This window comes from Helianthus annuus, chromosome 5 (genome assembly GCF_002127325.2).
Source record: "Helianthus annuus cultivar XRQ/B chromosome 5, HanXRQr2.0-SUNRISE, whole genome shotgun sequence".
In the NCBI taxonomy this organism is placed as follows: domain Eukaryota; kingdom Viridiplantae; phylum Streptophyta; class Magnoliopsida; order Asterales; family Asteraceae; genus Helianthus; species Helianthus annuus.
In genome coordinates, this window is record NC_035437.2 from 163,232,059 (window position 1) to 163,254,950 (window position 22,892).

Below are 22,892 nucleotides of genomic sequence, written 5' to 3' on the forward strand. Positions count from 1 at the left end.
TCCTTTTGACCCGAAACCTTTTTCCTACTGATTTTGTATGATGAATAAATTATTATAAGACTTCTGGAAATATAAAAATCTCAGATTTACTGTGAAAACCCGAAAACGCCCTTAAATCGTATTTTTAGCGTTTTAAGCGCATAGTAAGCGTTGTACTTGTTTTATACCTACAAGACTTATACCTACTGATGTAAATCACATATTTTCATATAATAACAGTAAGTATGATATTTTGAACTCAGATTTCCAGTTTTGGCATTTTTAGCCCTTGTGAAATTACTAAATTACCCCTACAGTGCATAGTTTGGTTTTAAATGATATATTTGACATATGGGTCATAACCTACTGATATAATATGTTATATTAAGTATACTTACTGTATGAACCAGACCCGAAACTCAGATTTCTAATTTTATCCTTTTATTATCTTTTAAATGACCAAAATGCCCTTCTAAGGCATAAATTGAGTTTAAAATTATCCCGGGCAATATAGAACATAACTTACTGATATAATATCATATTCTAAGCATATTAATTCAGGGAACTTGCATTTGAATCTTTTGGCTACCCGTATCGCCCTTTTCGCGTTCGGTACGGTTTACGTAACTAGTTTGCGTAAATTGACCGAAACAGGTCAAACGATATCGTTTTTGCTTCAAAATCCAGAATGTATTTAGTATACCCGTATTATACAAGTATTCAAACTTGTCGGGTCTAAATCACATTCTATCCGGTCTTTCGCTTAATCGTGCGTAAACCGTATCACTCCTAAAACTAACCGGTCAAAGCTTAAGCTTAAATAAAAGGCCGTTAGGAATCTAATAGGTTAATTATAAACCTTTGTTCCAGATTAGGAAGCCCGGTAAAAGCTACCACCACTTATCGTTTGTGACTTATACTTGCTCAGGTAAATACATTTTGACTTATTTTCCCTATACGGGCTTGGGGTACGGTATTTAAAATACCGCTTGATCGGGCGCACAAGTCCTGCTCCCTACGGGTGTTCAGTCTTGAATAGCTTGTGTGATTTCGTTTAAACAGTTTTGTCTTACTTAAAGGCTTTGGGGGGTTGTTGACCATGTCCCGGATATCCTTGGCATTATCTTACGAGATGGCCACGACCAGAGCACGGGGTGTAGGCGTACACCCGTCGTGTATAACTCTTTGATGTGGTGTGTCAATTAAATCTCTAGCCCGGACAGTAGATCCCGGGCCACCAGAGATATAAGTGCATGTAATTCGTTCACAAGTTCATATTAAATGATTATCCCAAGTTAATAAAAATATTTATGCCTTGTGCATTTAAATAAATTTTAAATCATTTTCAAAATGAGTCGGTCGATTTGTATTTACCAGTGTAAACTGACGTATTTTTCCCAAAAGATTAAGTGCAGGTACTATACGGAAATAGGCTGGCTGTTTCCTAGAGAGCGTCCACAATAGTCTCGCAAACTCGGACGACATTTATCTGTTGAACTATTTATTTCTATTTTTATTTGATCCGCCTGTGGATCCATTTCAACTACTGTGATATTTATTATTACACTTTATTTAAAAGTTGAAATGTTTCTATTCTGCTTCCGCTGTGCATTACTATATTGTGTTGATTGTCTATGACGATGCCAACTACGTCACTGTACCCCACACCGGGCCCACCGGTGACACGTGGAAATTGGGGGTGTGACAGGTTGGTATCAGAGCCAACGCTGAGTGAATTAAACACTATCCTAATATGTTTAATCTCAGTTACACAATTGCACATTCCTCGATTTTCGAGTCTAGACAAAGAACTTAGGAAATGTTCAACATTTCGTTTAATTTATTTCTATTTATTATTGCATTGTCTTATATATTTTGTCGTGCAACTTGTTTGACTTTTGACAGGATCAGGATGCCGCCAAGGATGAGAGGTCGTGGAGGATTTCCTACATCGCACGATCATGAGGCTGGTCCCTCGCATAGGCGGGCCCCATCTGCTACACACCACTCAGCCGCCAACGACCTTTGGAGGTCTATTGCCGAGCCGGCTAGGCATTCGGTTTCCGCGAGCACTTCTCCGTCATTACCCCACTCGTTTGGGCCCCATTCGGAGAACGGGCCCCATGATTCGCTTGGATCGTACATACCGTTGCACCCGTCACCACACCAGCACCCAGCGCCAGCCTACCAGGGTTTGTATAACCCTAATGCTTATGTGGAGGAGCCAGTGGGCCATAACCCACTTGGACAGGAGGACCACTTTTCTGGTGGTCACGAGATGGACGTGGACGAGGAGACGGACCCGTCGCTCCCTCCATCAGGCACACCAAACCACCCGATTGAGATATCGGATGGGTCGCCATACACAGGATCACCATTTAATGGTGTGGACAGCTTCCAGGAGAGGTTCAAGCAGCATGATTGGTACTTCACCCCTAGCCACAACTCTCCTATGCTTCAATCACTCCATGGTACTCCGATGCTTCAATCGCTCCATGGTTCGCCGGTGCACTCACAGCACCACTCGCAGCAGCAGCAGCTCCAGCAGCAGCCGCCTCTACCGCAGGACCTATCTGAGGCCCTGTGGCGTGACGTGATCACTCCGTCACCACCGCCGCCGCCAGTTTTACCTCCTCCGCCCCAGAGGCCTAGGAGGAATGCGCGCATGTCTACGCGCGGAGGGATTCGCATAGGCACCCCTCCACGTGTTAGTAGCAGCCGCTACACGTCGCTACCAGGGGAGTCTGAGACAGGGGAGTCTCAGCATCCCGTATCGGAGGTTACTTCTGTTCCGATCCCGCCTCTGCCGCCGCAGAATTTTGGAGAGCCGATTCCGGCTTATGCTAGTGCCGCTCAGTTCAACCCGTTCGAGCAGGTATTCCCTCAGGGTTATGACTACACGGGAGACCCTTATTGGCAAGCTGTCAACTACAGCTCACTCCCACATAGTGGTCCACTTGGAGACCCTTGGGCTGCCGGCCCATCTACTTTTGGTTACCCTCCGGGTTACCAGCAGCCACCACAGCCGCAGTCTTACCAGCCGCCGCAGCCGCAGCACTACCAGCCACCACCACCGGCGCCTATGATGTCGCCGCCGCAGGTTCAGGAGATCCTGCAGGGGATTGATAGCATGCGACGCGAGTTTCAGCACAACATGCGAGAGGATCGCCGACGCACCAGTGGTATGTTTAAGAAGGTATTCGATTTGCTCAAGGGTAAGAGCAAGAAGGATCGTTGAATCCTTCGATTATTATTTCATGTACTCATGTCCCTGCGTGGACATTTATTCCAGTACTCTACCCCTGCGTGGGTATATCTATCTTTCTCTACCCCTGTGTGGGTATGTTATCCTGTTAGCCCCTGCGTGGGTTGTTTTTAATTTTATTTTTGTTATTGTTATACTTGTTTAGCCCCTGCGCGGGCATGTCATTCATGCTAGTTATGTTATTTCAAAGTCCCGTTTAGGGCAATTATGTACTGGTATTTTATTGGAAAATTTAAATGGTTAATTTGAATTTATCATTTTATTTATATGCATGAGTAATATTAAATAATGGAAAATATCAATTTTTATTTGATTTGCCATTTTATAAGAATCTTAGTAAGGTATAACCTAGCTTGAATGCCTTATTGACAGGCCTGGCCCTGATGGTAAAACCTGGTTGAAAGGATTCAACTCCCTGTTAACATCTGAGAACATGTTAACATTCCTGGCCGAGCGTGATCTGTAAAATCACACAAGCCACCCTTTTTAATAAAATTATCTACAGATTTTATCTGTATACAAGTCTATTAATGACTTGATACCTACGGGTTATGACTATGTCATATAGTGGCAGTTGTGGTTTATAACTCCCTGCCAAGAAAAGAAATATCTACAGATTATATCTGTACACAAGTCTATTAATGGCTTGATACCTACGGGTTATAACTATGTTATATAATGACAGTTGTGGTTTATGACTCTCTGTCTAGTGAAGGATTATTTGTTTAATTATACAATTTATAGTCCTATAAAAATCTAAATTTATAATTTAGTGATTGTCCTTGTGACTAGGCCTATGGTGCCAATATTATATTTTCATTCCTTGATTGCTAATAAGAGCCTGAATGAAACTTACTAAATTAACTGCTAAGGTTTTTGATACCATGGTTAATAAATCGTCTAGAACGATAATACTGTTAGGTTCTAAATAAGACCTTGTCCTTTATTGTAGCTTAAAGCTACGATGGCCAAATCGGAAGAAACCAACAGTCATTCTGGGGAACGCTCAGATAATGCAAAGATTCACGTTACCGGTGCAGAATTGCAAGCACTGATTGATAATGCTGTCGCCAAGGCTATGGATAGGCAGTTCAAAGAATCTAGTGGTACTCAGAGTAGAACCCGCTCAGTGACGCATGTCAAGGCTAAGACTCATTCTGGGGCTCATAGTAAGCCGCCGCCTAAAAAGAGTGAGCCAAAGAAAGTTGAGGATGATAATCATTCCTCCAACCACAGCAGCGTCCCGAAGCAGGAGATTGAGCTGAAACGTGACACGTACAGCAGGTCCTGTACGTACAAATATTTTGTATCCTGCAAGCCCAGAGAAATTTAATACATGACAACTAATCAAACTCACCAATACAATTTTATAAGATCGCAACCCTGTTTTATTGAATGATCATCATCAGGCACGTTTTTATTCATCATACCTATATATATATATACACACACTAATAACACATCCCATGCAATCAATCATACAATATCCATATGTTTATCACAATTAACAGCAAATCAAGAATTGAATAGCTATTTGTTTATCCACATAACGATAGCCACAATGAATCAACAATTGAATAAACATAACAAAACTAACCAAGAGATTGATTTCTAAGAAGAAGAGACTTCGACAAAGGTGAGGAGGGGTCCATAGCCGTCGCAACAAGTGGGAGGAAGAAGGGTTTGCAAAAGAATTATAAAACCTCATGATTGTTGTACGTAAATATGGAGGTGGTGATATTTATTTAGGGTTTGTGGTAATATGATTGCTAACTCAAATAATCCACAACAGCCATATATGTGCGTGCATATATCCTTTCTACAAAGGCCGGCCCAAATTCCAAATGCACAAGATGGGCTTAACTTGAAACATGTTTTATTATGCTATGATAAGTTATGTGGGCCTAGGGTAGAGTAACCAAACGCGTATGCGAGTGTTAAGCGAGTTTGCGGCCCATACCAGTTAATTTTCATGATTGCCTAAACGACACGTAAGAGTGTTTAGCGATCTCGTGTAACATACACATCTAACCCACTAATAATGCACGAGGTAAATAATTAAACACAGAACACACGCTAAATGTTGTAAGTTTTCAAGCAAAGCTAACCTTAATTATCCGGTTGTCACATCTTCCCCAACTTGAAAGAAATTTCGTCCCGAAATTTGACAAGTAAGCACAAAGGAGTGAAGTGAGAAATCAAGATTGTTGCGGACTTTCCTCAGGCGTCACATCCTCCCCATGTTACAGAAATTTCGTCCTCGAAATTTAGGCTATATTATACTCTAGGCTCCAATTATAAGTTTGTCGATAATTCACTAAACACGTAGTTAAATACGGTTTCACGAAAGTTCACTAAATAATATATAAGTCATATAGCATATAAAGTCAGATAACATATAAATTCACATAAGTTATATTTCCTTATTTGTTCAGGAATAGTGTTCTAATTGTTCATCAACGTTCGAGTACAACCCATGTGTAATTCCGTAATTCCCCGAATTACCGTTACGTGAGTGTTATGCATGAATGAGTGTTTGAGGTAACAGAGTTTGTGTTAACCATGTTAAACTAAGAATGTCTTGCTCTTAAGTAGAAACACAAGTTGAGTTAATAGGAGCTTGATAATGAAGAATGTTGTGACAAGTTATGCTAAGCTCAAGAGATGCTCACAAAAGTTGAAATACGAGTGTGTCATACATCTGTATGGCATTGCCTGATGCATTTAACATGTGCGACCGGGGGGGGGGGGTTGTTGCACTAAATATAACTTGGGTGAGCTATACGCCTTCGAATTTGGGGACTTGCAAAAGGGCAGTGTTTAGTTATCATGGACGTTGTATATTAAGTAGCCAACACTTCACGAAGCAAGTGTATCTATTGTATATCTAGAGCTTACCAGAATTGAGGCGAATGTCGTACATCATAAACGAAGGGTCGACGAAATAAACCGAACCGGAAATGTGTTAAGGTAGTTTGTTACAGGCTAAAATGCTCCACCTTAGAATCACGTGTGTTGGGTGCACCACCAAGATTTACTCGAAGCAAAGTATGTGAACGTGATAAAGTGAGTGTAAAAGATATATGTTTATATATGGTATCGCTACCGGCGATCAGAACTGGTGTAGTCACCCCTATCGAAGATCAAAGGTGATGCCATCGTATGTGAGAATTCGAGAAAGAAATTATAATTTCTTGGGACAGGTGATTCAAGCAATTCAATCAATCGATTGGATGAAAACTCAGGTTAAGCATTAATCCCTAATTCAGACGGGTATCGTCTTGACTCGCTCATTCAGAGGGGAAAAGAGATTTTCAGTTGATATTGATCGTGATGTTTTGGTCGTGGTTGGTTGTAGAAGATGACCAGCCTTCGGTCAAAGAGAGGTAAGCATGGAACAAAGAGGTCGATGAAGCTATACATAAGCATGGTGCTTTCACACGGAAAAGGGTGTTGACTTCGACATACCTCACGGAAGTAGAAATTTTATTTTATGCTCCTACACTTAATGAACTTAAGTATGGCCTGTTGCTTCTCGATTAATGTTCGCAGAGAGAGATTTAGACAAACGAGAATTAGCGTACCACAGGGTTAGACAAGGACTATGATATCCATTTTACCACCACCAGATAGGACGCGAAACACATACCAAGACGTGACTATCATCAATCTGTTCCACATAATTGTTTTAGAATCACTAGTAGAATAATAAATCCGATGATGATGGTGTAGTTGGTTGCACACACAAGCGGTATAATTAGAAATAAGGTGACACTACCGGTCATTGGAAGCGTTACATTGAGGGTGTTGACACAATAAGAATTATGTTGAAGAGTAACGGTCGGTCGAATTCATAGTGATCCGGTTTAATCAGAGCGTTCTCCACAGTCGTCAAGCCTGCCGTATGCGAATAAGAATGGTTCACTAAAATCTATGCACGAAATTGAGTGTGTAATTAGTCGAATATGTATGAAGCCAACTTTGAAGGGTTGAACTAAGGCGTGTGTATTAGGAACATCAAGTACGTCACCAAAAGGTTTCATTACAAGGACACGAAAATATTTTCGAAATGATATGGTCATAAAATAATACACAACCATCCTCAGAGTACAAGAAGTGATCACTACGTATCAAAAGAAGAGTTTATCAGGTTATTTTTAAACTAGAGCACAATGTTATAGGAGTTTATGCGTAGACAATCGAGAATGTAGTGTGACCATGATAATGGAATGATAGGTTTATCTATATCAAGAACAGTAACTAATGATAGGTTTATCTATACTAACCTGTCACCTTAAACGGTAAGCGTCGGCCAAGGCAAGGGCTAGGGGATAGACTAGCTTAGAGAGGAAAACTGTTATGTAATAGCAATTCTAGCAATACAAGAAGTAAGATTATTGTTTATGTCATCATGTTTATCCGGGAGTTGATTAACTTATACCTCCGTCCTCCGTTGTCCCTCATGGTTCTATATAAGAGAAGGGAACAATCTTAAGGGTCGAAATGAGGTAAAAGTCAAGTATCACATTGAAATCTACAAACTACCAAGTTTACACACAATAAGGCAGAACCCTTCCCACGCTCGTTAAGCCTCACTGGGACTTGCATGCACCTCGCGTTATTATTATGTGTGCACCCATGATAATAAGGCGGTTTGCATGCTTATCTCAGCGCCTCTTAACTTGCGCTAAAAGGTTCCACACATTCAAATAGCAAGCGAAAGGTTTCACAGGATCAAGAATCACAATAGTCAAAGGGTTGTGTCACACTAACAGTTCACATAATAGGGGTTGGTAATATAAGGGCTCATGCAGTTGTGCCAAGTGTGCATTCACGTGCAATGTCATACATAAGTGTACGCTAGATATACTATGCAATAGTAAATGAGAAACGAACCTTGCAGTCTGGAGCTGAGTGTCATGGTCGATTTCGGTACTGTTCGGTTATAGTCTGGTTTTATGAAAATGTTTTAAAACCAAGTTCTCTATAACCAGTGGCTCTGATACCAAACTGTCACACCCCCAAATTACCACATAGGGAGTGTCCCTGTTAGGCGTGTGACATACCAATAACGAGCCACCAATCACATTGAACCCATACAAGTTATAATTAAAATCCCCATTATTAATAAAAACATCTTCAATAAGTTTAAACGAAAATCTATAAGTTCAGCGGAAGCAAATAGTAAGCGAAATTAAATTGTTTCAAAACCCAAGCATAGTATCAAGAAATCAGTCATATAAATCCTTCCTGTCGACCCATGACCACTCCAGCTATTCCAAACAGCAAGTTCCCAATTCCAAGTTACCTAACGACCTGCGAGCATGCAACAAGTGTATCAGACAACGCTGGTGAGTTCATAGTTTTACGAAAACGTTGTTTACCAAGTATGTAGTTAATCCATTGAAGTTAATTCCGAAAGTAATGTTGAAAACAATGTTGATAATACCCCAATACAAGACGGCTTCTGATTATTTTGCCCTTTCTCCAATGCTCCTATCAAAGCATTGGTCATGACTAGGTCATTAGTTCAACACCCGTTCTCCCAGATACGGGGTGAGGTTGCCAAACCTAAGTAGCGCTACTAACTAATACCATGTTACCTTCCTGGTAACCAAACAACACGGAGGGACTTGAAAGGTGATAGGAAGAGTATATTATCCAACATTCCCGTTTTAACCCAAAAGACTTGTCCCTCCCAGGAATACCCACTGACTGTCCCAACCACCGGGACGCATGCTCAAGAAAGATGAACTCACCTTGGTTTTGCTCGGATTGCTAACTTACTTTACCAGTTCCCAGTTGGTCAACCAACCCTATCGTGGTTACCCAAAAGCAATCAGTTTATATGCACTTAAATCATACATTCCACATTCACATGCTATACAAATAGTGCACCGGCATTAAACAAGTTGTATCGGTCATTCAATGCTGTACATGTCTCACAAAATATTTGACAGCTCATATCGTTTGACTTATTGCATGTAATAAACATCACGCAACACTTTGTAAACATTCACGTCCTATAAACATTCTTATCAGTTTTACAGCCCAACGGCCTAACACTATTTAGTCCGTTTAGAAAGTAGCACAATTTTAATGGAGCGGCCCAAATGGTCTGATGGTATGTGTTTAACACTTTGTGTTCGGCCCACAATGTGTCGGCTACCCAAGTTTCGTTAAGCATGCGGCCCACTTATGTCCGATTAGTTCAGCAACAACAACCATCCCACAATATTGTTTTATCCTTGCTTAACATTTTATGAATATTATATGTAATATATACCATGTTACTTCACACAAACCGAGAGTTCCATACATCCTACACGTAGTACCAATATCATCAACCCAACAACTAACATGCAATCCCAAATAAACTTCAGTTCTCAACAGCATGTGGGGTCCCTTTATCCTAGCATGTGCGCCGCCCCTTTTAGACATCACATGATCAGACCTCCATTTGTTAATTTGGTATACTAACAATTGACTAATTTCAAATCACCTAATAAATGTTATCATGCATTTGTAAGTTATGATGGGACCCCTATACATGTGCATTTATCATGAGCATGGATTCACTAATAATTAACAAAATAACCCTAACTAGCAACATATATTAATGTATGTACACAGGATTCTATCTAATCAGTAACAATTATGACTGCTATACTCGTGATCCTCTAATACCCCTAGTCTTTATCAAACAATTTAATACATGACAACTAATCAAACTCACCAATACAATTTTATAAGATCGCAACCCTGTTTTATTGAATGATCATCATCAGGCACGTTTTTATTCATCATACCTATATATATATATACACACACTAATAACACATCCCATGCAATCAATCATACAATATCCATATGTTTATCACAATTAACAGCAAATCAAGAATTGAATAGCTATTTGTTTATCCACATAACGATAGCCACAATGAATCAACAATTGAATAAACATAACAAAACTAACCAAGAAATTGATTTCTAAGAAGAAGAGACTTCGACAAAGGTGAGGAGGGGTCCATAGCCGTCGCAACAAGTGGGAGGAAGAAGGGTTTGCAAAAGAATTATAAAACCTCATGATTGTTGTACGTAAATATGGAGGTGGTGATATTTATTTAGGGTTTGTGGTAATATGATTGCTAACTCAAATAATCCACAACAGCCATATATGTGCGTGCATATATCCTTTCTACAAAGGCCGGCCCAAATTCCAAATGCACAAGATGGGCTTAACTTGAAACATGTTTTATTATGCTATGATAAGTTATGTGGGCCTAGGGTAGAGTAACCAAACGCGTATGCGAGTGTTAAGCGAGTTTGCGGCCCATACCAGTTAATTTTCATGATTGCCTAAACGACACGTAAGAGTGTTTAGCGATCTCGTGTAACATACACATCTAACCCACTAATAATGCACGAGGTAAATAATTAAACACAGAACACACGCTAAATGTTGTAAGTTTTCAAGCAAAGCTAACCTTAATTATCCGGTTGTCACAATAAATCTAAAACAACTTATATTTTACAACTATGAAATAAGTGAAAAGTGTTAATCTAAGACAACTTATATTTTACAACTATGAAATAAGTGAACAAATTTTGCTTGCTGTTTTTGTGAATCAACATATTCTCTTTAAAGTACAATATCTGATTTAGTGTTTACCTTGCTTATTTTATTCCAACTAGTAGAAATACACGCGCTACGCTGCGGGGTTTCGGTCGATATCTATTTTAATTTAGTATACCAACCGAAAGAAATATGCTCAAAAGAATATCGATACATGTTTTACATGGACTGAAAACTATAAAAATAAATTTAAATTGGACAGTGGGACGAATTGATTTTAAATTAATTATAAATGGAAACGTAAATTTTATCTTAAATATAGCTTTAATGAAAAGAAACCTAAAACTAAAACACTAAACATAAAGAAAACTAAAAAACAAATATAATAAAGTCCAGAAAAAAAAATCAAGAAAGAAACAAAAAAGTTAATAGGATAAAAACACTATCCACATAACTTGCTAATTGTAATTTGCGTTAAATCGTAGACCTACTAAAAACATACATACAAATAAGCATGAAAACGAATTATATTTGACACATATTTCCGAAGAAAATTTACGTCGAATTATAAACCAACTTAAATTTATACCGACGCGTGCATAAAAATAAGCAAGTAAGAAAATAGTTACGGTGTGTTGTGGCGTGTCGAAACGTAAAGTGACTCGAATTTATAGCGTTTAATGAAAACATATTATATTTTACTCGACGTGTTTCCGAACAAAATTTACGTCAAAACGTAGACCATTTGAACACGTACATAAAAATAAGCATGAAAACATATTATATTTTAACCGGCTCATTTATAGAAAAAATTACATCAAAACATAAACCAACAGAAAATGTACATAATAATAAGCATAAGAAATATATTATATTTGACCAAACTTATTAACGGGAAAAGTATATGTCTAAACGTAAATAAGTTTAAACGCGTATATAAAAATAAACACGAAAAGCGTGATTACAAAATTTTTAGAAAGGTAAGAGGTTGAAACTGTTAATACTAAAAGTTTAAAGAAAACTAATAAGGAAAAAAAAAGAAAAAGTCAAAAAAAAAAAAGAAAGAAAAGAAAAAAAGGCGACCATACAAGCCCTTTAAAATTGTTAGGGTATAGAATATGCGAACTTTTTTTTTCAAGCATGCAGATTTTTTAAGAATCTTAAAATATATAAGAGTACATATTGAGTCAAAAGTGTCCAATAAAGAAATTAACGAATAGAATAAAGTTACTTGGAGCATTAATTTATATAATGTTAAATTTATTTGATACAAATTTTATGCGCACATATATTTTCCTTTTTTTTAATCTAAAGTTACATACTTACAAAATACATATCACCTAACCATACGCCAAACTATAATTCAAAATGCCGATATAGATTTACAATTAAAATAAAATTCTAATATAATATTTAAATCTTTTTAATTTAAATTTAAAATTTGTCAATAGTAGTTAAATCTTTTTAATTTAAATTTAAAATTTATCAATAAATTATTGATGCCCTCATTGAATAACATGTGTCTCAAATCAGGTTTCTTTTATTATATAGTATAGATTCACTAAAAACTACGTGTCCAACACCCCTTTGAAGTGGATAAAGTGTTGGAAATTTTATAAATAATATTATATTATTTTTTAATATAATGATTATTTAATAATTAAGCCAAGATGAATGAGAGATCTTGTGCATTAAGTTTGTGTGTTGGAACCATAAGCATGTGGGAAATTGAGCTTGTCCCACATAGGTGGAGAGATAAATCTTTTGTGGATTTATAATTAGAATTCTCTACACGAATGTATTCTTGTATGACTACTCACACCCAGTGGTAGCCAGGAGGGTGCGAAGCACCCGACCCGACCCGCGCCCGGGCACGGGACGAGGGCGATGGGCGCAATGTGGCGCTTTGATGGGGCACTTCGCACGCTCGCATCGCCGCGAGCCGCTTGGAGCCGCCTTTACTATTTTTAGATGCGTCTGGGTTCGTGTGGCTTGGACAAGTGGTCTGGTGACAGTTTAGACTCCTACTGATTAAATTGAATTAAGTTCTCATTAAATTTGAGACTTAATTTTTATTGAATTATGTATTCAATATGGCTTTAATCATATTGAATTATGTATTCAATATGACTTTTCAGTTGAAATTCTAAACAACAATATATACAGCTTGGGTGTTCTGTTTAGAGACACAGCAATATAGAAATTCGTATGGTTAAAATAACAAATTTTATTAATAAACATTCTGATTACAATACATAAAGAAGAACAGAAGTAAACAGAAAGAAATTACAATACAAGAAATTTAAATTAAACTAAGAACAGATTACAAGGAAAAATAAGGAATAAAACGAAAACCAATGGTGACTGAGGCACGTGAAGATCACGCTTCCCTTTAAACAGATTTCGGGCCACCCAGGTGAACCCGTCTGTTTCCCAGGGTACAACAGCCTAAGCAGATTGTACTGCCAGGATTAGCCTAGCACCTGAAAAAATACCTGAAACAAGAGTTCTTAGGGATTCGAAGTTAGGAAATTCTCTCTGTGTGCTATGAACAATACGAATTTCTATATTGCTGTGTCTCTAAACAGAACACCCAAGCTGTATATATTGTTGTTTAGAATTTCAACTAAAAAGTCATATTGAATACATAATTCAATATGATTAAAGCCATATTGAATACAGAATTCAATAAAAATTAAGTCTCAAATTTAATGAGAACTTAATTCAATTTAATCAGTAGGAATCTAAACTGTCACCAGAACTTAATTCAATTTAATCAGTAGGAATCTAAACTGTCACCAGACCACTTGCTCAAGCCACACGAACCCAGACGCATCTAAAAAATAGTAAAGGCGGCTCCAAGCGATGCGAGCGTCGAAGTGCAAAGTGCGCCATCAAAGCGCCACATTGCGCCCATCGCCCTCGTCCCGGTCCCGTGCCCGGACGCGGGTCGGGTGCTTCGCACCCTCCTGGCTACCACTGGGTGTGAGTAGTCATACAAGAATACATTCGTGTAGAGAATTCTAATTATAAATCCACAAAAGATTTATCTCTCCACCTATGTGGGACAAACTCAATTTCCCACATGCTTATGGTTCCAATACACAAACTTAATGCACAAGATCTCTCATTCATCTTGGCTTAACTATTAAATAATCATTATATTAACAAATAATATAATATTATTTATAAAATTTCCAACATAAAGTGCTTAGTATTATACACTAAAAAGTGCTTAGTTTTATACACTAAAAAGTGCTTAGTTTTAATCTTGAATTTGCAAATATTCACTAAAAACTATTATTGGAGCTTTTGCGAGGCTATTCACTTTATCAAAATATTCACTAAAAACTTTTTTTTATTTTTGATAAAACAATTGGATATAGAGTTATTTAACTATTATTATCAAGTTTAATAAAGTGCTTAGTTTTAATCTTGAATTTGCAATAATATTCACTAAAAACTACGTGTCCAACACCCCTTTGAAGTGGTCATAAACCTTGTTTGAACAAGTGATTGACAAGTAGCAGCACCACAAGAAGATTCTAGATCGACGGACCGGTGCTTCTATAGTCGACTACCATGAGCAGTAGCGGAGCCAAGATTTATTTTTTGAAGTGTGATAAAGAAGATTTAACCATATATTTAAGGGGGATGATTGAGATTTTGGCTTAAATAATACACTAATTTTTTTACGGGGGTGGCCATCCCCTCACGGGTGGCTGTAGGTCCGCCACTGACCACAAGTGCTAGTCAACATCGCATTTCCGACAAGAGTGACGACGGGCTGGAGATACCATTCCATCAACGAGAGTCTCAAACAGCTTAACATTTTTATGCATCAAAGTTTGGAAACATGCACACACTTGGTTACTAAATTCCTAGATTCATCAAACATAAAGATATAATTGCATGAAACATACATAAACTCCACTTTTGAACCCTTTGTTAACGTGGTAGCCGAGACACAAACGGAACACACAAACTGAACTTGACGAGTTCGACTCTTTTTATTGATGTAAAATGAAATTACAAGCGCATTCAAAACAAACAACCCTAACAACTCCATATATAGGTAAACAACTCGGGGAAGAAAAAACAATTTAAACTAGGAAACATAATCTTGCGAGACGAACAAAGCTCCATAATAATATATTAGAAATTATTATTAACCCTTTAGTCCCTTGACTCTAGATCTCCTCCTGGCCACCCCTGAGACCGTCCGCACCTCCCTGTTGATCCCTTCGACTTTACCCGACTTCAATCTTGTTGGTGTTGCTAGTATTTTCACATCCTTATAGCCTTTGTTATGCAACATCAGTTTTGTCAAAAATAACAAAAATACAACTAAAATCAATGTAATGCATTTACCTACCTTCTCCAACTCCACACGTTAGTATAAACTAAACACTAGTGTTGGTCCAAAACAGATCTTTAAGTAGTCGCTTCTTGATCTTCCACCGGCTTGGTGGAAGTTCGGCGCCTCCACCTTCACCTCCACCTCCGCCTTCGGTTGTTTGTTTCCGGCCTCCAAATATCAGTTCTTTGAGAATTCGTTTCTTAATCTTCCACCTGCTCGCTGGAAGCTTGTCAAACGAAGGCCCAACGGCCTTTCGACGACAGCCACCTCTGGTGCCGATCGGTTGCTTTCCCAAGTCACCCATCTTCTACTATTTGTGTGTGTGTGTTTTGTATGCAAAGAATGTGATTTTGTGTATAATTGTATGTGTTTTTGGATTGAAATATGTGACGTGTATATATAGAAGAAGGGGGATTAGTGACTTGGTGTATAAATGTATTGATTACGCGTTATTAATAACGTGTTACTTGAAGGCTTCTTTGGTGAGTGCCATGCTACGTTAATTCTCATTACAAGAAATGACTAAAAAGACTTGGTCACCACTCATGGTTATGTTTTATTCAAGGGAACAAGTAATCTTTAGACTTTTAACACCATACAAAGACTTGGTCACCACTTGCTATCATCGCTCGAACGCCGCCCCACCGCCACAACCTCCATCCTGCAACGACTACTACTACTACTACTACTACTGAGGAAGTTACTTTTGATTTTTTTTAACGGCTAAATTTACATCAAACCTGCCTGTTGCAGGATTTGAACCCACAACCATTTGTTTGAGGAATACTATACTTTACCACCAAGCTATTCCTTAGAAACGAAGTTAATTTGGATTAATTGAGAAATGTGTTGGTTAGTGTTGACCGAGATACAAGGAAAGAGACGTTGATGCTGGGTGAAAAAGTCATATTCTGAACGTTGCATTCTGTTCAGATTCTGAAGGAAGGAACCGCATATTTCAACGAATATTCTATTTTGTTTTTTAGTATAAATAAGGCAAGAATGTGCAGAGTAGAATCAGTCGAAAAAACAATATCATTCTCTCTTGTAATCTGCGCCAACTGTTTATTAATAAAAGCTTTCGGTTCTTCATGTTTGTTTTGTTCACTGTTCTTTTTCTCAGCTTGTTTTTACCTCTTTGATACCAACATTTGGTATCAGAGCTCCACGTTTTTTTTGATCCTGGTTCATGCCAAAAATACTCCGACTACAAGATATGACAGGCACAGTTGCGAACACCTCAAACCCAGCCCCAAAAGAGAACCCATTCCCGTTTCAATGCCCGGTACTCACTGCAACTAATTACATGACCTGGGCGATTAAGATGGAAGCCGTACCGGATGCCCAAGGGCTTTGGGAATCCATAGAACCTGCAACCGGTGTGGTTGTAGACGAGAAAAAGAGCAAGACGGCGCATGCGTTCATCTTTCAGGCCATACCCGAAGAGATCTTGATGCAGGTTGCAAAGAAGAAAACCGCAAAGGAGGTATGGGAGTCATTGAAAACGAGATTCGTGGGAGCAGAAAGGGTGCAGAAGGCAAGGCTACACACGTTGAAGAGCGAGTTCGAGTCACTCCGGATGAAGGACGGGGAGTCCATAGATGAATATGCGGGTAAATTGTCGGCGATGATATCGAAATATAGTAGCGTGGGAGCCATTTTGAAGGATGAGGAAGTTGTTCGTAAGTTCCTAGACACCGTGACGGATCGCTACATACACTTGGTAGCTTCGATGGAGCAATACTCGGACATCGAAAACATGCCGTTCGAAGAGGCCATCGCTAGGTTGAAGGCCTTTGAAGACAGACTGAAGCTGCGACAAGGGAATGCTTCAAATGGCGATAGTACGTTGATGTTCGCCAAAACAGAAAGTTCGAGTAACATTAAAAGCGGTCACAGGTGGAATCAAAATCGTGGAGGTTCAAATACACGAGGTGGAAGATATGGATCCAGAGGTGGTCGTGGTGGTCGTGGAAGAGGCGAGAAAAGCTGGAATAAGTCTTCACAAGAGGCTAACAATCAAACGAGAAAGCCGCGAGACAAGAGCCAAGTAAGATGTTTTGAGTGTCAACAAATGGGTCATTACGCATCGGAGTGCAAAGCTGGGAAGAAACAAGAACAAGAGGCGCGTTTGACGAAAGAGAATGACGATGAACCGTCTTTGTTGTTAACCGTAGTTGGAGAACAAACTGTTACGGTTGTATCTTTGGATGAACAAAAGGTGTTTTTGCAGTGTGAAGATCAGGGCGATCAAAGCAAAAACTTGTGGTACCTCGACAATGGAGCGAGCAATCATATGACGGGGGAGAAGGAGTTCTTCGCCGAATTAAATACGAATGTAACGGGTCATGTACGTTTCGGAGACGGTTCAAAGGTAGAAATAAAAGGGAAAGGTACTCTACTATTTCAATGTAAGAATGGAGATCAGTTAATGATTCCACAAGTATATTTCATTCCGGCTTTAACAAGCAACATCCTAAGTCTAGGGCAGATGACGGAAGATGGATATGACATATCCATGAGGAATGAATTTCTTAAAGTTAGAGATGTGGAAGGTAAACTTGTGATGAAGGTGCAAAGGTCAAAGAATCGGTTGTATAAGATAGTGTTACAACACACTAAACCCATTTGTTTGGCTACAAAAGTTGAAGAAGATGCATGGTTGTGGCATGCAAGGTTTGCACATGCAAACTTTCAACTGTTGGAACAGATGGGTAAAAAGGGCCACGTGAATGGGTTGCCAATAATAACTCATCCAAATCAGTTGTGTGAAGGATGTCTTATAGCTAAGCAAGCTAGAGGAAGCTTCCCAAACAAGGCACTTTGGAGGGCTACAAGGCCACTGGAACTTTTGCATGCTGATCTCTATCACACCGAAATCGGTAGGAGGTAACCATTACTTTATGTTAATCGTAGACGATTATAGTAGATATATGTGGGTATATTTACTTAGATCAAAAGATGAAGCTTTGTCTAAATTTAAGTTTTTCAAAACTCAAGTTGAAAAGGAAAGTGAGTTTGAAATTAAGTTGTTAAGAACCGATAGGGGTGGTGAGTTAAATTCTCAAGCCTTTGATGAGTTTTGCAAAGAAAACGGAATAAGGAGACAAAAAACAGTACCCTACACTCCACAACAAAATGGTGTTGTGGAGCGCAGGAATAGAATTGTTATGGGTATGACAAGGGCAATGTTAAAAGCAATGGAGGTGCCTGATATGTTTTGGGGGGAGGCTGTGAGTCATGCTGTTTATGTATTAAATATGGTGCTTACTAAAGCTGTAAAAGATGCAACACCATTTGAAAAGTGGAAGGGAAAAAAGCCGAACACATGCTATTTAAGGGTCTTTGGTTGTGTTGGGTTTGCGATAAAATTAAAGGGTCATAAAAGTAAACTTGAAGATAGAAGCAGACCTTTAGTGTACTTGGGTGTTGAGCATGGAACATTGGGTTTTAAGTTATATGATCCAAGAGATAAAAGGGTAATTATAGCAGGGGAAGGTGATGTGAAATTTGATGAAAGGAAAGCATGGGCATGGGGACAAAATGTTGGTATCATCGTCATCGGAAACCCAGGACCAATCGGAACGGATGGTCTTGTGACCACAAACACAATCATTTACGAACAACCCACAACAATCACACATGTTCATGATTATGAATTGAAACGAAAAACTGATTTGCAAAAAACACACTAACCGAATTGAAACTGATTGACACTTGAACTTTGAATATGATAACTGAATGTAAACCACGTTCTGATTACAAACGAACTAACTGACCGAATGACAAGGAAGTTTGGCAGCCGGCTTTTATAGGAATGAATGGGCACGCCGTTTCCCAGTCACACCGTTTCACAAACGGTTGTGATGTTCCAAAATAACCGCCCGGTGGTTATTCGCTGATAAGGGGACGTGACGTTTCATAAACTCCGGCCCAAATTCCTTGTGTTAACCGCTAACTACTGGACTAGACATAACATACTAGTTTGACCCGTTCATGTGGCCTACGGCCCAAATATAAACATAACATAAACAATTGTTTGACCCATTACTAAATAAACAAAAAAACTAATAAACATTAAACCGGCCCGAGGCCCATAGCTTGTAACTCGGATGATCTTGGTTACCATAACGATCTTCATTCTCCCCCTTAAGCAAGAACATCCGAGCCCTTCGATCACGATCACTCCTTGCGGTTGTTGGTGACCTCGATCTTGACCACCATGTCATCGTCGCTTGAATCATCGATCCATCCGCAATTGCTTGAGCTTTCGGCCATGCCAACTTTCTCTCTTGCACGCTCCTTCTTGATGTAATCAAAATACCATTCGACCAACTCTAGATAATAAATGAAGGCGACCTTCATCTCGTAAGCGTCATCCGCTTCGTAGCCATATTTCACCGATATCTCGCCCCACATGTCTTTCTTCATTATTTCATCAAACCCACCGTTGTGCTTCACGATGCGGTGTAGTAGTATGAGGCTAAGATCACGTCCATCAATTAACTCCGGCGGCATTGCTTTTTCACAAACAATCCCTAGAAAGTCCGTGATGAACCAAACTAAAACTTCCTCGAATGGTGCGTCGAAGAATCTTGGGTGCTTCTTGATTTCTTCGTGTAGTGTGATAAGATCCCCTGGTTCAATGCAACTTTCCATGATTAACCCCCTTTCAACAACGTCCTCCTCGAGTTGAGAGAGAGTTATTGCCCGTTCCCGAAGCATTTGCCTTGATTGGCGTGGATTATCCTTCTCGCCTTCGATGTAGATCAATAAAGCCTTCTTTGCTTTCTTCGAGTACACAACCTTCCTAGCGTTTGGGCGTTCATCGTACACTTTCTTTTTATTTTTCGACTTCTCGAATTCTCGTTCATAATAATCCCCCAGACACTCTTGAAACTCTTCTTTCTCTTTCTTGTACCCATTATCGACCCCAAGATTATCGTAGAAAGTGTTAAGATAATCTTGTTCCAGATCAGTTTCCGACTTATCTTCGTATATGTCCAACCCCTTTGATCGACAACCGAACATCTTCTTCAATACGCACTTCTCACCCATAGTAACCGTCTCAATCCCTTGAAACAGGAGTTGTTCCAAACTTAGAACATTCCTGTCAAGTTTTGGTGCGTAACTAACACACGGGATTGTCTTATCCTTGCCGTCCACCGGCACTCTTACTTCACCAATTCCATGAACAAACGAAACGTCTTTCTTGCTTTCATTCGTTACAACCCCGAAGTGTCTCTTGAAACACTTGAACAAATTACGGTTTCCCGTCATGTGCGTCTTAAACGTGGGATCCACAACCCAGATTGAATCCCATTTACCCCCGCAAGTATCCTTTACAATATAATCACACTCGACTGGTAATGGTGATAATATGATATACTTACTAGGGCAAATTGACGCGATGTGGCCAAACTTCTTGCACTTGAAACACCGAACCCCCGGTTTTCTTGGCCTACCCACTGGTGCATTAGGTTTCTTCCCGTACTTCTTCGTGAAACCCTTTTGGAATACCTTCTTTGGAAACTTTTTCATTGGTGATACCCCGGTCCGCATGGTTGGCTTCCCCTGCGCGTACTCATCCGCTTCCGCCGCCCGGCCGCACTCTCCACTACGAACAAACACATCTTCACCATAATCGGTCATAACCGATTTCCCTTTGTTTCCACGAACTCGGTTTTCTCCTTGATCATAATCCCTTCCGCTTCCTGTTAAACCTTTGGCTCTGATACCAATGTTGGTATCATCGTCATCGGAAACCCAGGACCAATCGGAACGGATGGTCTTGTGACCACAAACACAATCATTTACGAACAACCCACAACAATCACACATGTTCATGATTATGAATTGAAACGAAAAACTGATTTGCAAAAAACACACTAACCGAATTGAAACTGATTGACACTTGAACTTTGAATATGATAACTGAATGTAAACCACGTTCTGATTACAAACGAACTAACTGACCGAATGACAAGGAAGTTTGGCAGCCGGCTTTTATAGGAATGAATGGGCACGTCGTTTCCCAGTCACACCGTTTCACAAACGGTTGTGATGTTCCAAAATAACCGCCCGGTGGTTATTCGCTGATAAGGGGACGTGACGTTTCATAAACTCCGGCCCAAATTCCTTGTGTTAACCGCTAACTACTGGACTAGACATAACATACTAGTTTGACCCGTTCATGTGGCCTACTACCCAAATATAAACATAACATAAACAATTGTTTGACCCATTACTAAATAAACAAAAAAACTAATAAACATTAAACCGGCCCGAGGCCCATAGCTTGTAACTCGGATGATCTTGGTTACCATAACGATCTTCACAAAAGCCACATGCATGCGATGGCACTTTTTCTGCATGGATGCCATCTCTCTCATATTGGTCACATGGGGTAGATGGTGATAGTGACAACACAAGGCAAGGTCAAAGTGAAGAAAGTGGAGGATGGGACCACAACAATGGACCTACTACCCCTAATATCTCTACACCTAACTCTAATGTTTCCCCACAAATGTTTAGTCATGCAGGTACATCATCTCATGAAGTTGAGATGACATATACTCCCAACTTACAACATGCAATGAATGAAGGAAGTTCACCAGCAAATTCATCTCAGTCACTGGATGATACTTCTCTACAAGGAAAAAGAAGTTTGAATGAAGTGTATAATGCAACAGAAGCAATGAGTGAGCAGGAGGTTCGAGAGTTGTATGCTCAAAAAGGTGAATTGTATTTGATTAATGATGAACCAGAAAGTTATGTGGAAGCAATGGTTGATCCGAACTGGAAGAAAGCTATGGATTTGGAACTCGACTCCATCAACAAAAATAAAACTTGGACTCTCGTCGATTTGCCTAAAGATCATAAGGCAATCGGACTGAAATGGGTGTTCAAGTTAAAGAAAGACGCGGCTGGAAAGGTGATTAAACACAAGGCTCGAGTTGTTGCGAAAGGTTATGTCCAACAGAAAGGGATAGACTTCGATGATGCTTTTGCTCCGGTGGCGCGGCTCGAAACTATTCGGTTGCTACTAGCTCTTGCTGCTAAAGGAAACTGGCTTGTACATCATTTAGATGTCAAGTCAGCTTTCTTAAACGGGGAGCTCAAAGAAGAAGTGTACGTGACGCAACCAAGTGGTTTCGAAGTAAAAGGGAAAGAACATATGGTGTATAGACTCCATAAGGCTTGTGGGTTATTCGGATAGTAGCCATGGAACCGACAAAGAAGATGGTCGAAGCACAACCGGTATGGCGTTTTACTTTTCAGGAAACTTAATAACTTGGTCCTCTCAAAAGCAAAAAACAGTAGCTCTTAGCTCTTGCGAGGCCGAGTTTATGGCAGCGACGTCGGCGGCTTGTCAAGCTTTGTGGTTGAGAAGCTTGATTAGTGACTTAACCGGCAAAGAAGCGGAAAAGGTGTTACTAATGGTGGACAACGAATCAGCCATTGCCTTGATGAAGAACCCCGTTTTCCATGGACGTAGTAAGCACATTGACACGAAGTATCACTTCATACGTGAATGTGTAGAGCGGGAACAAATTGAAGTTAAGCACGTTAGTGGTGATTTACAAAAGGCAGATTCATTGACCAAAGCGTTGCCTCGCATTCAGTTTACTGAAATGAGGGACCTGATGGGCGTAGAAGACATCAAGAGTGAAGCCAACACTAAGGGGGAGAGTGTTGGTTAGTGTTGACCG

At 39.5% G+C, this 22,892-nt stretch overlaps 1 protein-coding gene across 1 annotated transcript; it reads right to left on the reverse strand.

The window, feature by feature from the left end:
* Positions 1-14,794: 14,794 nt before the first annotated feature.
* Positions 14,795-21,538, reverse strand: LOC118492384. Its single transcript, XM_035990347.1, has 2 exons — positions 15,196-21,538; positions 14,795-15,122 (listed from the first exon to the last, which is right to left on the reverse strand). The coding sequence occupies exon 1, from the start codon at positions 21,025-21,027 to the stop codon at positions 19,363-19,365; it is 1,665 nt and encodes a 554-aa protein (XP_035846240.1). The 5' UTR covers positions 21,028-21,538; the 3' UTR covers positions 14,795-15,122; positions 15,196-19,362.
* Positions 21,539-22,892: the final 1,354 nt, after the last annotated feature.